Raw genomic sequence first — 15,238 nt, 5'->3', positions numbered from 1 at the left:
ATTAGTCCATTTGGCTACGTTGCACATTAGTCCATTAGGCACCGTTTGGATGAGTGCATAAGACTCTATATAATATAAAATTATCCTTTAATAAATTTATCGGGTGTTTGGGCAATTTTTAAAATATTTGAGATAATATAACTTTAAACAAAAATAATTCTTATACGATGTCGACCGTATAATATTAACACACCTCCAACTCGTTTTTATATTATATGAAATGCTTAGTATAAGAAATAACATGTCAATTGACAAAAAAAACCCCACCCTTACTCTCACTTTAATTAGAAATAATCCAGATATATTATCACAAATCTTATACTATACAAGCCTAATATCATATTATTTTCAAATACCGGATATGATTAAATTATACATCAAGTTATACAAGGATTAAATTATACTATCATATACGAAGTTCCAAACGGAGCCTTAATTTCATGTAAAAAAAATCCATCGTAACCGACTGTTTACATCCTGATTAATATCAATCGAATGAAAAAAGCTGAGAGGAACAACACATGGACCATCAACATAACCAAAACTAAAACATTAGAAAAACTTGAAGAGCGCAAGCTAGATTTGTGTGCAGGAGGACAGACGGACATCTTATAAAATCCCTAACTCAAAATTTAAGCGCAGAAACTCAACGATTTCTGCACATATGTGAGCTCTCTTTCAGCAGCCCATACATAAGACATGCTAACAGAAATCATTTTTACACTCATCTGACATAAGGAATTAAGAATGATGCAACTTTAACTAGCCGACTTCCAGATGAAACATGTTACAAAGTGCTCTCAGCCTCTCATAAGATTGCCTTCCCTCTTTCACCAACACCTTCATGTTCAACCTGATAAAAGAGACATAAGAATATACCTCAGCAGAATTGTGTATTGAAACAAATGAATACCCGTGTTCACGAGCCAAATAAGGATGCATATAAATACTAAATTTGATGATAGGATGCGGATGTCCATCCACAAAATAATCAGAATTTCATAAATGATTTATGATTCAACTAATTGAAGTTGAAAGACGATTTTTGAAGAATTACCTCAACCAGCACCTTGGCTTTCTTTTTCCCCTTTCTACTAGCTTCATCTTTCTCAAGCTCTCCACGAGCAGACTCGGACCTTCTTACCCTTTTTTTCTTAAATGCTTCCTCCTCATCATCCTCAACTGCATCATCAGCATTATAATTTCCGAGTACATAAGCCAAAGTGTGAAACATTGACTCCTAAAATACATCAAGATTGGAACAATTGAAGCTGCCACTTTAATCGGTTAAGACCCATAGCATTGGTGTTGGTACACAAATTTCAGACTCTAATAAGACCATGGATCATGGAACAGATGACATAATTTTGCTTATAATTCTCTCTAATTTCTACCCAAACACAAATATAAAGAAAATTGACTTCAACAGTGTTAGAGTATATGCAATTGAACAAATAGATGGTAGGTTGGTAGGATGTATTTGATTATGTAAATGAATTCACAGGCTGAGGAAAAATCATCATTGTCATATCCCGTCCCCAGCTGCTCCAATCAACAGAAAATGCACTACAACCATAGAATTACCATTATTCTCGAGAGACTCGTTCATCGCAAAACCACCAAAATCTTCCATATCTTCTTCCTCTTCAAGTTCATCATAGCCTTCGACATATTCTATTTCTGGTTCCTGTTCATTACAACAGAACAGGTCAGCCAAACAAAACCAAAGCTGTCCAATATTTACTAATACTGATATAACTCCAAGAGCATACCGCCTCCTCTTCGTCTTCACTAACAGCCTGTAGCTCATCCAGGTCAAGAACTTTGTTGTATTCATTAACAGGATAGTTATAGATGTCACCATAAACTCCTCTTCTAAGCCGCTCAAGCAACTCCTTCTCAATATTCTGCAAAGACATAAGTAAAATGTTAAGACTACAGGAGACATACAACATAGTTGAAGCTCATTTACTAAGTAAAACATGGAATGACTACCTTCTCCAGAACTGCAGCTTTTTCAGCCTTTTCCTCCCTTCTAGCCTCTCTTTTCTTCTCTTTTCTGGGAACAGTCATTATCTTCTCCCTAGCAAGAATTATCAACTCAAGATCATACCAGGGATGTAAAATAGATTCTCGCACCTTGATATATTGGAAAAAGGAGTAATTGATTTCTATTAAGATTGTTGGAATTATAGGTATATTCCAGGAAACCACAAGTAACTCTACATGAAACAATCATCAATAGATGAATATCCTTGACAGATTACGTTTACTGAAACTGTAAAGGTTGTTTTCTGTTCTGCCTCACTGAGATTCCATGAGTTAGTGTCGGGTAACTTTTGGGACAATCGATAATTCAACTTCTCACATAAGGTAACAGTTAAGGGCTCCTGAGTCCTAATGGACAAAGCATTATATCTAGAGACCTTAAATGGACAAAGCATTACATCTATCCTTAATCACAATTTCAATGTTTAAATTCCCACCTTCAGCTTCACATTTTCCCTAGAATAAATGACAAGTACATGCTACTCAGCAGGAATATTATCTGACAAACATGCCACAAAAAAGAATATATGAAAAATGAAGAGTCTCACAATATGTTCTCATGTGGTTCCCCTCCTAGGTTCAAAACCCGCACTACCTAGCTAGAAGGCAGTTCTTAAAAAGCTAACACTACAAATAATTTTTTTTTGAAAAGACAGAGAAATTGAATCAATAAGTTAACACATAAGCTATCAATGAAAAAATTCCTTACAGCCAATGACCGTTAACCTTGTTTAGAAATGGTACCATTAGAACTACGTGTATTTCATATAACTCAGCAAAACCAAAAGAAAAGTTATTCAGAGTGTTCCACCAATTACTTGCCGACTAGTTTGCTTGGAAAGGATTAAAGGAATAGCAGAATCTCCAGGAACAAAGAAAAAATTATAATTTATTTCATAAATAACTGGCTTTCCATGACCAAGTTCTGGTCATCAAGCTACTTTAACAATGTCTTTGACTCCTTGAGACTTCGACCAACCTTTCATGTATTATGGCTTTTTGCCTTCTTTTTCTTGCAAGGCTAATGCTCAATCTTTTTTCCTGAGATATTCTGGGTGACCTTTCCATAACTTCTTTTTTCCATTGAAAAGAATATATAAAACTGACAAACAGACAACTAGACAAGAGATAAGTTGTAAACCTTGTTTTCAGTGCAAGCTTCCTCATCCGAATCCGCATTTGAGTCATTTTTGTGAGACGTTGTTTTGTTTTATGCACAAGGAATTTTGGCCAATACATCTTCAAGTTCCAAATGATCATATGTTAATCAAAGTTTTTGTCCATAGGAAAAAAATGAAAAGAAAAAAAATTAAGCACAAACACGTAAAGATGCAAGTAGAGACAGAATACCAGATGCTTGTCAATGATTTCAAGTGCCTTCTCATAATTTCTTGGCAATTTCACTCTTTCCCATAACTTATTGGGCATATGAGCTCTTTCAATGGTTTTCATATATAAATAGAAGACCCCTGCTTACATCGAAAATACCACAGTGCCAAAAGTTAACAAAGCTACATAGAATCATCTCATAGCAACATAAATAACATAATTCATGGAAACTTAAATGCAAACACAGGGCACAGACAAGTCTATAACAACATTAGCAATCAAATCGATACCAGAAATTATATCAATCTTACTTTGTAAACTACAAAAATCCTACCAACTCTTAAATGAATATGGTCAAAGTACTTATGAGAGTCCTCTCACTCTTTTCTTCAGTGGCGGACATTTCCAACTTCATCTTGGCCTAATAAAACCAAGGTGCAAAACAGAAGCAGACAGAGCTGCCTAGAAATCCAATATAACCAAATAGGTCTCAGTTGTCCTAAAAGTGAAAGAAAAAAAACACAGGAATCAAGTTATCCATGTCATATGGAGGCATCCCAGTTATCCGTTATCATTGTACATAATTTTACACCATTTCGCTTCTGCATACTAAACAAGTGTGTCTCCATGATACACATAAATAAACAATAGAAGAACCAATTAGGTAAAAAAAAGATAAATAGAAGGGATGATATACCATCATGGTCGCGAATAGTGGCATAGCGACTGTTAGCAAGAGGGCAGGAGCTACGATTGCAAATTCCAGTCACGTTATAGGGGTTTCTACAAAAGTTCCCGGTTGTGAGCCTGCAACGAACGCGTGATAAACTGAATCAACACTCTGCATAATATGCGTAAGTAATCCCTAAACCAAAGGTCAATTAAACAAGAAAAGAAAGAAGGAAAATCAGTTGATAACGATTGTATTACTTGGCCATGAAACTGCAGTGGTTGTGCCTGATGACTTGCCATATGACCTCATCGTGCTGCATCTCTCTTCAATAATTTACAGTTTCAGATCCCAAACAAGAATCAAATCTCCTCCGCGGAAGAAAGTTAAGAAAGTTCCAACTATGCCTTGGAGGGTTTAGGGTTTACGTCTTCGACAGGGACGCGATACCTAGGAGGCGGGGTTGAACGGAGATTTTACAACTTAAATCTAACAGGATCACAGTCCGTATTCCGTAATAACGGTTAACGGTGAAGGACAAAACAGTAACAAAAATTCATTGCAATCCTATGTTTGGTTAGTCAAAAAATTCCCGCTTTCCTTGTAATGATTCTGGAATGATGATTAAATGACTAAGCAATCCTTAATTTATATTTAAATAACTAAATATAAGCTTGGAATTGATAGTTCCTACGTCCAAGGGGAGAGCTAAATTCACAAATTAACCAGAATACATCTTTCTACTCCCTTGTATGTTGCACAACCAAACACAAGAATTCCTAAACACATGGGAATACATCATTTTGTTTCGATCAGAATTAGTGAATCAAACATACTGTAACAACAATGAATGCTATTATGATGTGACATCATAATAAAGCCTTGCAACCGCTTGCCATCTCTTCCTCATACCCCTAACTTTGCCAACCAATGACTAATCTATCCTGATAATCTTACGGAATAACCCACACCATGCTGAAGACAGCTATACATGGTCAAAATCCATGTGGATAGGGGATCGGATGTGAGACAATCTCACGGGAATCAAAATTCCGTAGACTAGACCAAAATTCATGTGAGAAAAAACCCAAAAGTGAGACAAGCCGACGAATTAGGATTCCAAAAGGAAATATCCCAACTAATTTATTTGAACTCCCGACCTCGAGCACTATACACCCTTAAGTCCGGAAAGAAAACCAACTAATTTATCGCCAAATGATTCCTTATGGAACACACTGTCAACATGAACAGTGGAAGTGGACGAATTCATCTAGCCACCCGGATACAACCAAGACATAAGGACTGCCATTAGCATCAAAACATCCCAAACTCCAAAACATCTCATAGCAAGAGGGCCAAAGATCACCTCACCTCAGGAGCAAGCAAGCCACGAGCAGAAACTCACAAAGAAGTTGCTTAAGCAAGTTAGCAACACACATATTATTGGAAAAACTAAAGAAAAAAAAAGATACATAGAAATGGAAGGGAGGAAGAGGAAGAGAGGCTGATCTCCCTTCTTCCGCCCCAAAAAACCGAGAAAATGGTTGTTCTTTTCTACGTTTAGTGAGAGAATGGGGAACTACGGCTATTATCTTACAAAGATAACTAGTTATAGGCTTATAGCACAGTAAATAGTCTGCCCTCTGCGGGATGACTGCTTCATCCAATGAATACGAACACCAAAATTCTTCCCAACACCTAATATATGTAAAAGAAGCTCAAGCAGTGGATTAAGCATGCAACAACAAAAAAAAAATATGTGTTCCCACATTTCAATCAGTTTATTGTTGTAAATAAACTGTTATGACGATCTGAAACATTTGTCAAATGGAACTATCTTGTTGAGTTGCTAAAAGAATCTCTTTCTCAACCAGTTCAAATATTCCCTTCAGCCGATAGGTAAACTTCTCAATTATGTTTCGAGTTATCCGTTGCTGGAACTTGGTACTTCTCAGCCAACTGATTCCTACAAAAACATCACACTTGCATACATTATGCGCGAGGGCAGACTTCTCGATCTGGTACCTAAAATGAACCTGCAAACAGAACCAAATAAAACATGGTTTTGGTACCAGGACTAATAGAGGTAAGAGGGGAAAAGGAAGAGAAAAACCAAACTCTGAAACAAAAAAACAAAAGAAAAAGAAAAAACGAGAACGGTTTTGTGGATATAATCATACCAAAGTACTATGCGACAACATACATGAAAGTGGTCACCAAATGGTATATCATGAAGCACCATAACCTCATTGACTATATAACCTTCATCATTTGTCATGGAAGATTTCTGTTGTGTGCAGGTGACTTCCACTCCGAAAATTGAAACATGACGATTGAATTTGTAAGAGAGACGACGTTCAAGTACTCCAGGTTTCACGGGTTCCCATGCGGTGGTCGCATAATTAAGACAACCAGATTTTTCCATAATCTTATGTTCCATCAATCCTCCATTGAACATTTCCATAAGTGATTTTATCTGCAGCAGTAGCCAGCATCAAATATTCAGCATGAATAACAATTAATTTATCAGAATGACATTTCAAATCAACAAAACATAAATCCTGCATGAACAACATTAACAACTGGCACTACTATGACAATGACGTGCATATTTAGGAAACATGTCCACATCAAGGGGATGGCTGAGACTATGGCCACAGCATGACCTTTTTTTAGTCCCTCAACAATCAGAATTCTTCCGATTCAGATCAAATTCCAAAAAGACAAGGTCGCACTTTTCGGAATGTATTTACTCCATAAGAGCAGTTCCACACAACTAAACCTTGAAACTGCTGGGCATTGCTTGCGCTTATAAAAGCTTTAATAGATGAGGGGGTTTGACAATGTTATTTTTTTTTGGTGTTTTTGCTTATTTTGGGAGAAATGACGTTTGCTAAAATTTTTAGCTATTTGATGATTTTTGGGTGTTTTTGCTTATTGTTGTGAGAAATGGTGTTTGTTAAATGTTTTAGTATATTTATCCAAAAAGCATCGAATGTCCTTGCTTGTGATTACTACATCCTTCATTTTCAAAGCATATTTGATGGTTTACAATCAGCTGTTCTTAAAATTTGTAGAATCAACATCTAAAGAAGCTTCTTTGAGCACTTTTTAACAAGCACGACCAAGGCCAAACTAACCCTAAACCAGAAACCAAAAAAGCTTAATGTCTTTGCCTTTATGGTTCTGATTCCCTTGACCGAATGGTACAAAGCTCCATTATCAAGTAAAACATATAAACCAACTCTTGATTAGATTATTTAGAATAATTTGGGTCCAAATATGAATCAAGCACTTAACCATAAAAGAAACTCCAAATTAATGTTAGTGGTGCTCCACAGCTCTTGTATGCCTTCATGAATACTAATTCATATAAAAATAATCAAATTAGAGTAGAGTAGGCAACTTACGTTCATAGGAAGTTTGGTAGCATAAACTTTGGATATCTTTGCATCCTCAACCTCGAATAGAAAGGATCCAGCGTCTTCAACCCCAATAGAGCTTTCTTCTTCATCTTGCTGCTCTTTAGCAATTTGGGCCCACTCTTCAGGTGCCAGAGTTCTTGTTCTCCACAAGGCCATAATTGTCCTATTTGTCAAAAATTAAGATCCTCAACTTTTTTAATATAAATACGACAAAAAAATAAATAAGTCATCCCTGTTGTAACTTTCCAAGTGGTTAATAAGAACCGCAAAAGATTGAATACCTGCTGGCTACATTGAATGATGCGAAAGACTGAAAATAGTATCCAAGCCTGCCTTCTTCATCTTGGGACTTTGCACCATGCCTTGCATCAAGACCTCGACCTTTTCTCAAAATTATGACCAGTGAAGGACTGCCTAGAGATGGCAAAGATGCGGGAAATATTTGGATGTCTTCTATATCCTCCCAGAGAAAGAAAAATTTGGTCTTATGACCAAAAAGATTAGCATAAAATCCGACAATTCTGGCAGATAGATAGATTCGTCCCTGCATCCAAAGAAATCTTGACATAAGCTATGGATCATCTTAAGCGATGTTTATCTTTTATTTTGCTCAAACATCATCCCAAATAAATTCATAATGCTTTTGGTAACACTTAAAATGGGTGATTATTGTGTCATATTTGTGCATCACACGTGATGACACAGCAAACTTACAAGTTTCCCTACAACATACAAAATCTGATTAGCAAACATTCACAACTTCTAGCGTCACTGTTCTCGTATAAATTCATTTTATCGAAAGAAAAAAGGGGCAGGAGTATTTTAAATTCATTTTATACATCTCGTGAGCTCAGAGTATCTAAACATGTGCGATATCTAACTTTATAAACTGATAATCAGAATTTCCAATGGTGATCCCATAATTCAGTTCTTTAACAGAAGCGCATGTGGTAAGAAGGCAACTGTAACCCAAACCTGTAAGGGTAATTTTCTCTTCAGACAGCACGAAAAGTCACTTATAAGAAACTCTTCTGGCGGCAACTTGAAAAGCTTCTGAAATGCTGAATTCCTGTGAGGTGACCGTAAACTCAACTGCCAAAATCACCCAGCTTGAAATCAGAAAATTGTTGCAATATAACAAACTTAAATTGTTGAACAAGCAGAAAGATAAGAAGGATACACGGTGACTTGGAACTCAAGGTTACAAAGAATATAACTCTTTTGGATGAATGAGTAACATAACCTCATTACCATGCTAGACACTCCTGCTATTATAGTCATCTTGAAAAGATATTAAAGCAATGAGACTGACAGCTATTTCATCTTGAACACGTGTAGAAGTCATGTGATTAACTGTTTACCTTCTTTCCAACTTCCTTTTCCATCTTAGTTAAATACTCCTTCATTGTTTCAATTCCATTGTTGTTGTCCAAAAATATTCTCAGGTGTAACTTCGACTGTGAAGTCTGGGCAAGCTTTCCCTCAAGGGAGACCCACATATCTGCCAGGTCGGTAGAGGAGTGTGTCAAAAAGTTAATCTCAGCATGCCCAAGAGAGGTAGCCTGATCAAATGGACCATCGAAATCAAAAACCTCCACATCCAAAACTGAGGGTGGTTCTTCCATAGCATCAAACTCAAAAACCTCTGCAAAATATTCCAAATGTAAGAAAATCGATAATATTTTAGGTAAGAAGATATAGGGAAAAACATCCTCAGCTGATACAGGCCGTACCATTCCATTGAGGATCACGAGTTTGAAGGTCAACAGAGCTTGTTCTTGTTTTACCATTGCAGGTGAAAACCACATAGGGATCTGAGAATCCTGCTGGGTCCAAGGATGCTAAACTGGTTCCTTCAACCAAAGCTACAGTAAGAACCCATCCATCACCTTCAGCTTTGACTCCATGATCACTTCCTGTAAAGATAGGAAACTTTTTTATTGAACACACAGAATCAGAGATTTTCTTGAGGACTAATCGAGGGAGGAATCAGAGAAATCAAGGAGACTGACTCAAAACTCTATTATTAATAAGAATACATCAAGTAGTTAAAAGCTTGCATCACCTCTTTCCAGCCTGGCTTGTATGAAATGTGAGATCATATCATACACACGTTCCAACTGAAGAAATAAAATCCCACCAGTGATAAGTTGTCCAAAACTGTCCGGTAAATCAAGTCCACTAAATTCCAGGCCTTGGACTTTGCTGGGCTCACAGAACAGAATATGTACAATGACGTACATGATCATAAAAAAGGTGGAAATTACAGTGAAGTTCCAAAAGTATTCTAATGCGAATTTCCTATCTGACTGGTGCTCTGTTTGCAAACTTCTGATCATATGATCCTTATCTGACGCATGCATGGTATCTGGTACCTTAAAACTCTGTTCCAGAAAATGTGCAAACTGGTCAAAACTCTCCTTCAGTCCCTGACGAGCTCCTCCTTCTATCATGCCTTTCATCATAGTACTTTGGTGGAAATTGATGCCCCAAGACACTGCGACATGAGATGATTCCACTCCTGAAGGTAGCTCTGGTCCTGGCATTATCTTGTAGAGCAGCTCAATTTTGAATGTACCACCATATGGAACTTCGGGTGTGCTAACACTAATGAAGATAGCAAATTCTTGTCCATTCGCTCTGATGTAGTTTTGCTCTTCTGTTGCTTGAACAGCCTTAACTAACTTTGTAGCAGCTTTTGTATAGGTAACAAGTCGAGTTAACTGAGACGTGTCTGCAGATTTCCATGTCCAAGGACCTTCTTGTACATCTGTTGTGCCCTGTAGAGCCGCCAGATCTCTCCTGAACTGTGAATCCGGTGCAAAAAGAAAGTTGTTAAGATCTTTTGGAGACACTACATACGACTGATCAAGAATAATACCCCCCTGCAAATTATCCGGCATTCCTTGTCCACAGTCTTTTGATTTTATCATCTCTAGGGCTTCTTCAAAGCTAATGGTAGGGGGATGTTCTTCTACGCAATCTTCAGAATCAGATAGCGTGATGGATATCTCTGAAGAATCATCACATCTCGAGGTTTCCTCATCTTTGTTGAAAAGCTTCTCCAGACGGGTAGCAAAAGCCTTCACCAAGTGTTTCCCTTCTGCTATCTTCAGGTATGGAGCTTTGCAACTTGATATATCATGGGAAGATACCCATGGACCTTCCAATTCCCCGTTAGAAAAGGTGTTTACATTTGAATGAGCAGGAAGGAAGTGCTTGGTTGAAGCATCATGCATCTTCCCATGCAGAGACATAGTCAGAAAAATTTTCCCTGAATGCACAAGGCAAAGATCCCTTTGTTTAAAACAGAGGTTTCTCATGATACATCCAATAATAATTTTAATAGACATGTTCAACAGGGAAGGCTATGGTCATAACACCCATCAATAAAGTAAGCACTAAGCAGAGCTAAGAGAGATAAAATGCCAGGCATCAAATGGAAGAACACTTTTGAGGATTGAAAATTGAGGATGCATTGTTATTGTTGAGCATGGCAACAAAACCTACAAAATTGGTAATGTAGTGCCAGAAGACATTGTAGTTTGAGAACAAAACAAAATTAATTCATTGACAAAAATTTATTTCCACTATATGAGGAGAATCAAGATAACTTAAAGCCAACGGTTGTCATGCAACTCATTACCCTAGTAACCCTACTAATTTTGAATGGGAAAATCAGATGCAGAACGTCATCGGACATTTGTAAGACTTTCAATTGAAAAACGCCATGCCTCCTTCTCAATTAAAGTCCCCTTGATTCACAACTTATTAAAGAGCACTGCTTCAGACTATTATGATTCTTACAATATTAGACCATTGAAACGTGAACTGACAACTACAAGTGCTCACAGTTTCCCTCTAGATATCAGATGCTCATTTTCATCCGACGCTAAAGCAAGAAAAAGAAGAAATAAATGTATATCAATATTGAGATTTAGATTCCCCAAATAAATAAACGTAGCATCTGCAACAGCACAAATCCAAGTTCTACTCAATTACATAGGAGAATCAATTTCCTGCAATAGGAGAATCAATTTCCTGCAACATTATAATGAAGAAAATAAACCCTTGAACATGTTACATGAATCGAGGCCAACATTGCCTCAAAGAATAAGTCAATAAAACATAAAATACAGCACGAATAAGACAAACATACTTACCAAAATCTTTATTGATAAACTTCTCAGTCTTGGGTTTTTCAAGAGGAAACCATGTGGGTGTCAAGGTCTGATTGTCCTCAGCCGCTACATAGCAAACCGGAATCCTAATTCGACCCATTAAATTCCCAGAGCCAGTGAACAATCTGGAGTCATCATCAAGGTGTAAAACTGAGACAACAACCTCTTGATCCACATCATGGACCCTGAACTCAAACTCCTCATTCCAAATTGGGTTCATGCTGTTTCTCAATGTCCTAGTCTTGGACTTCAACTTCCCAACTCGGACTTTCACATAGACATCCTTCACCGGAAAACCTTTCCCTTCCAATACGTATACGTAGAGCCTCATGGGTTGCTACCAAAAGAGCAAACAAAGGTACTGTAGAATAAAATCGAAATGGGTTTTCAAGATAACGGATTATAGAATCGGGGACATGAAACGGTGGTCTGGTTTGGGAAAATAGAAGTGAAAGTGAAGACATTTGAGTAAACGTGGACGCTATACAGAAAGACACGAGGGATGGAAGGAATTAAGGAAACTTTGGCGCTGCAGCAGAAAACAAAATTACGCAAAGTTGCGGGACTCGGTTGGTTTTGTTGTTTGGCGATTTGGGTCAAAATCAAATTGATATGTTTCCTTCTTCCGGAGGGTAATCTTAGCTTTATCGTTTCCGTTCAATACTTTTCTTTTCTTCTGTTCTTATTGCTCTCGAATTTTCAGAGCTGTTGCAGGGACTTTTCTGAATTTCTGTTCAGTGTTCTCACTTGATGGGCCCATTCTCACTTGATTGGCTTTCGGCCCAATAAAATTGATGGGTTAACTCATTTTCGGCCCATGGTTCTAATTTATAGTTGTGGTCGCACCGATAACTGACTGACGAGAGAGAGAGAGAGGCAACGATGTTGCAGTTTCCGGCATTCATGACGCAGTACCCATGGTCGACCAGGACGATACCGACGTCGTTTTTGCTTCCATCACAGTGGCCCCAACCGCACAGCGAAGAACTCCTTCTCGCCATGGAAGAGTCGGACTTCGAAGAGAAGGTATTTTATGCCAATTCCAATCTTGCTTCCCCATCTTACTGGATCTGAAACTCACTCGAGCTTAGTGGGTGAACAACCACTTTTATGCACACGGTGATTTATAATTTTCGTTTGACTGCACGCCTTATGTGGGAATAGCAACCCTATCCACCAATTTGTGCGTTAACATCCTGAAAATTTTAGGATTTTCCCCGTAAATCGAGAGAAACTAATGATAGGAAGTAGCTGATTCAAATTAAGCTTCTCAATTTTTGGTGTATATGGGAAATACATTCAGAAGTTCAACTTGAGGCGTAATCATTTGGTTGAAATGTTAAAGCAATGTATTTAATGAACTCTGTGTGTCATTTTTATAGACAGAGTTGTTCTTTTCTATAAATACTGGGTAATGCCCGATCTCTGTCAAATTTCAATCATATTGCGCGAGTGAGCTGGGCATTGGTAATAATGTGAGGAATGACCGGCTGATTTGAGGGTAGAATATCTGTTCGGTTTAAGGCAAAAGAGAAGGTACAAAATACTTGGTTCTTTGGGTTTTGCACGAATAACTAGTTACTCGAAACAGAATTCTTGAATATCCAAACTAATTAGGGGTGAAAATTAAACACTCACCCTGAGGATACCCACAATTTGAGGGTAGGGTAAGGGTAAATAAGTGGAGGGTAAGGGGGAGGGGGAGGGTACTGAATTTCCATACCTTTGAGGATGAGGGTAGGTCGAGGGTTTGAGTACCCGCATACCCGCAAGTTTATAATTATAAAACTAGTAATTGTACAGGAACGTAGCAACTTTCCAAGCCACTGGAGTTTCTTCCAAATCCGCAGGTTCTCAATCTGATTTTCTTTTGTTTAAATTTAATGAAAATATTAACATTAACCTTTTTAGCTTAAAAAATTGGTGATTGGAGTTGATACACATCATAATTTGTTAGGCAATTATCCGTAGTCTATCTACAATTTTATGGATATGTTTTAGTGTATATGGGTGATAACGGCGAGTGGAAGATGGTAAATTGATGGTGAGGGTATGGCGAATACCCAGAGGATGAGGGTAGAGCAGAATTTTTGTACCCGTGAGGGTATGAAGAGGATGAAGGTCCAGGTAAGGAGTACCCTATGCAAACCCTCCCCTTTGCCATCCCTAAAGTAGTAAAAAGTTAATCTTATTGGTTGGATGGGGGAAAAAGAGGCCATGGGTGTGGGGTTTATGTTTAAGTTGACTAAATTTTGTAATCTAGAAATATAGGCCAACATTCAGTTTTCTGGTAGAAATATTCATCTTTGGTACTGAACTTTATGTGAGGAAGAACAAGGAGTGAGTTAAAAAGATATTGGGTATTCTAGGCCTAATCTTGTGCTTTTGACTGTTTGTCTGAGGTCTTGCGAATTTTAAGCTTGCAAATAGCAAATCTGATTGCAATGGTTTCTTAGCATCACCCAATCTCTCTCGTTACAGAAATATCAACCTGCTGTATCTTTTGTTGAGTAAATTTGGAACCGGATCTAAGTCAACTTCTTCAACTTATTACAAGTTAAAAAGCTGTCTTGAATGGTTTTAGTCATTTTGATGATTATTTCTAAAGGTTTTTTGAACCCTGAATTTGTGCTCAAATGGAAAACCATTGAGATTGTCTGCATGTGTGATATTACATCTGTGGTGCATCTATACTTTGTGGTTTGCTCATTGGAGTTAACCTGCTATTGCAGTTGTTCAAAGTTCATCATACTAGGTAATTCGAGCTATCTTTCAAGGAGCTATTATGAATATACGATTATAATCCCTGGGATTATTATAGCAATTCATTGATGAGAAATGGAATTGTGGGAATAATGTACCAATGACCTTGTGAAATTTCACTTATATGCAGTTGTGCCTCTACTTTCTTTCGTTTATTTTGTTATGTTAATGGTGGTATGGTATCATATGGTGTTTAATTTATGATGCAGTGTAATGAAATCCGGAAGATGAATAGTAACCTGGTTGTGATTGGGAAAACACATGTTGATAATGATAAAGAAGATTATGATAACGACGCAGATGATGAAGATGCTGACAATGCAGATGAATCTGAAGGGGAAGAGTTTGAGCAAGAAACCAGTTGAAGATGTAGACTGTCAACCCGATGGACTCAATTATTATTTGGCTCTTGAAGACAAGGTAATTGTAATTGGAAGGGATAAGTAACGTGGTAAAACTCAAGATTTGTCTTTAGTAGTAAACTAGTTGTTTGTGTCTTTCTTTAGTCAAGCCTACCAAATTGCCAAATTGCAATCAGCATCTTTTTAAAATTTTATTATTTGCTGGTTAGGTTCTTAAGGATCTTTCAATTGTTGGTCCAGTCCAGGATACAACTTAAATATGACCCATTACCATTACTTATTGTTATATATATATATATATATATATATATATTAGTCGCTTGGTGGAAGAAAGTTCATTGCAAGCATGTTGTCCTACTCCTGTGTTTTTCAAGAATGTTGGGCCCAAAACAGAGCATATGATTCCATTCCACGCCTTACCTGCAAGTTATAGGGAAAAAGAACAACAAATCAGCCTTA

The 15,238-nt window shown here is 37.4% G+C and overlaps 3 protein-coding genes across 3 annotated transcripts; 1 reads left to right on the top strand and 2 right to left on the bottom strand.

The window, feature by feature from the left end:
* Window positions 1-459: 459 nt before the first annotated feature.
* On the bottom strand, window positions 460-4,498 carry LOC119985197 (protein MAK16 homolog). Its single transcript, XM_038829412.1, has 9 exons — window positions 4,309-4,498; window positions 4,076-4,185; window positions 3,400-3,518; window positions 3,191-3,288; window positions 1,996-2,083; window positions 1,773-1,907; window positions 1,585-1,687; window positions 1,058-1,182; window positions 460-853 (listed from the first exon to the last, which is right to left on the bottom strand). Exons 1-9 carry the CDS (start codon window positions 4,368-4,370, stop codon window positions 809-811), a joined length of 885 nt encoding a protein of 294 aa, XP_038685340.1. The 5' UTR covers window positions 4,371-4,498; the 3' UTR covers window positions 460-808.
* A 1,267-nt stretch (window positions 4,499-5,765) lies between these two features.
* LOC119985815 (C2 and GRAM domain-containing protein At5g50170) lies at window positions 5,766-12,380 on the bottom strand. Its single transcript, XM_038830225.1, has 9 exons — window positions 11,637-12,380; window positions 9,539-10,747; window positions 9,207-9,389; window positions 8,835-9,118; window positions 8,449-8,565; window positions 7,755-8,017; window positions 7,459-7,636; window positions 6,252-6,524; window positions 5,766-6,084 (listed from the first exon to the last, which is right to left on the bottom strand). Exons 1-9 carry the CDS (start codon window positions 11,983-11,985, stop codon window positions 5,872-5,874), a joined length of 3,069 nt encoding a protein of 1,022 aa, XP_038686153.1. The 5' UTR covers window positions 11,986-12,380; the 3' UTR covers window positions 5,766-5,871.
* A 123-nt stretch (window positions 12,381-12,503) lies between these two features.
* Window positions 12,504-15,065, top strand: LOC119985817. Its single transcript, XM_038830228.1, has 2 exons — window positions 12,504-12,680; window positions 14,627-15,065. The coding sequence occupies exons 1-2, from the start codon at window positions 12,537-12,539 to the stop codon at window positions 14,780-14,782; spliced, it is 300 nt and encodes a 99-aa protein (XP_038686156.1). The 5' UTR covers window positions 12,504-12,536; the 3' UTR covers window positions 14,783-15,065.
* The last annotated feature ends 173 nt before the right edge of the window (window positions 15,066-15,238 follow it).

Source organism: Tripterygium wilfordii, chromosome 19 (genome assembly GCF_013401445.1).
Source record: "Tripterygium wilfordii isolate XIE 37 chromosome 19, ASM1340144v1, whole genome shotgun sequence".
NCBI classification, from domain to species: Eukaryota; Viridiplantae; Streptophyta; class Magnoliopsida; order Celastrales; family Celastraceae; genus Tripterygium; species Tripterygium wilfordii.
The sequence above is the reverse complement of the archived record's forward strand: the minus strand, read 5'-3'. Positions and strand labels throughout refer to the sequence as shown.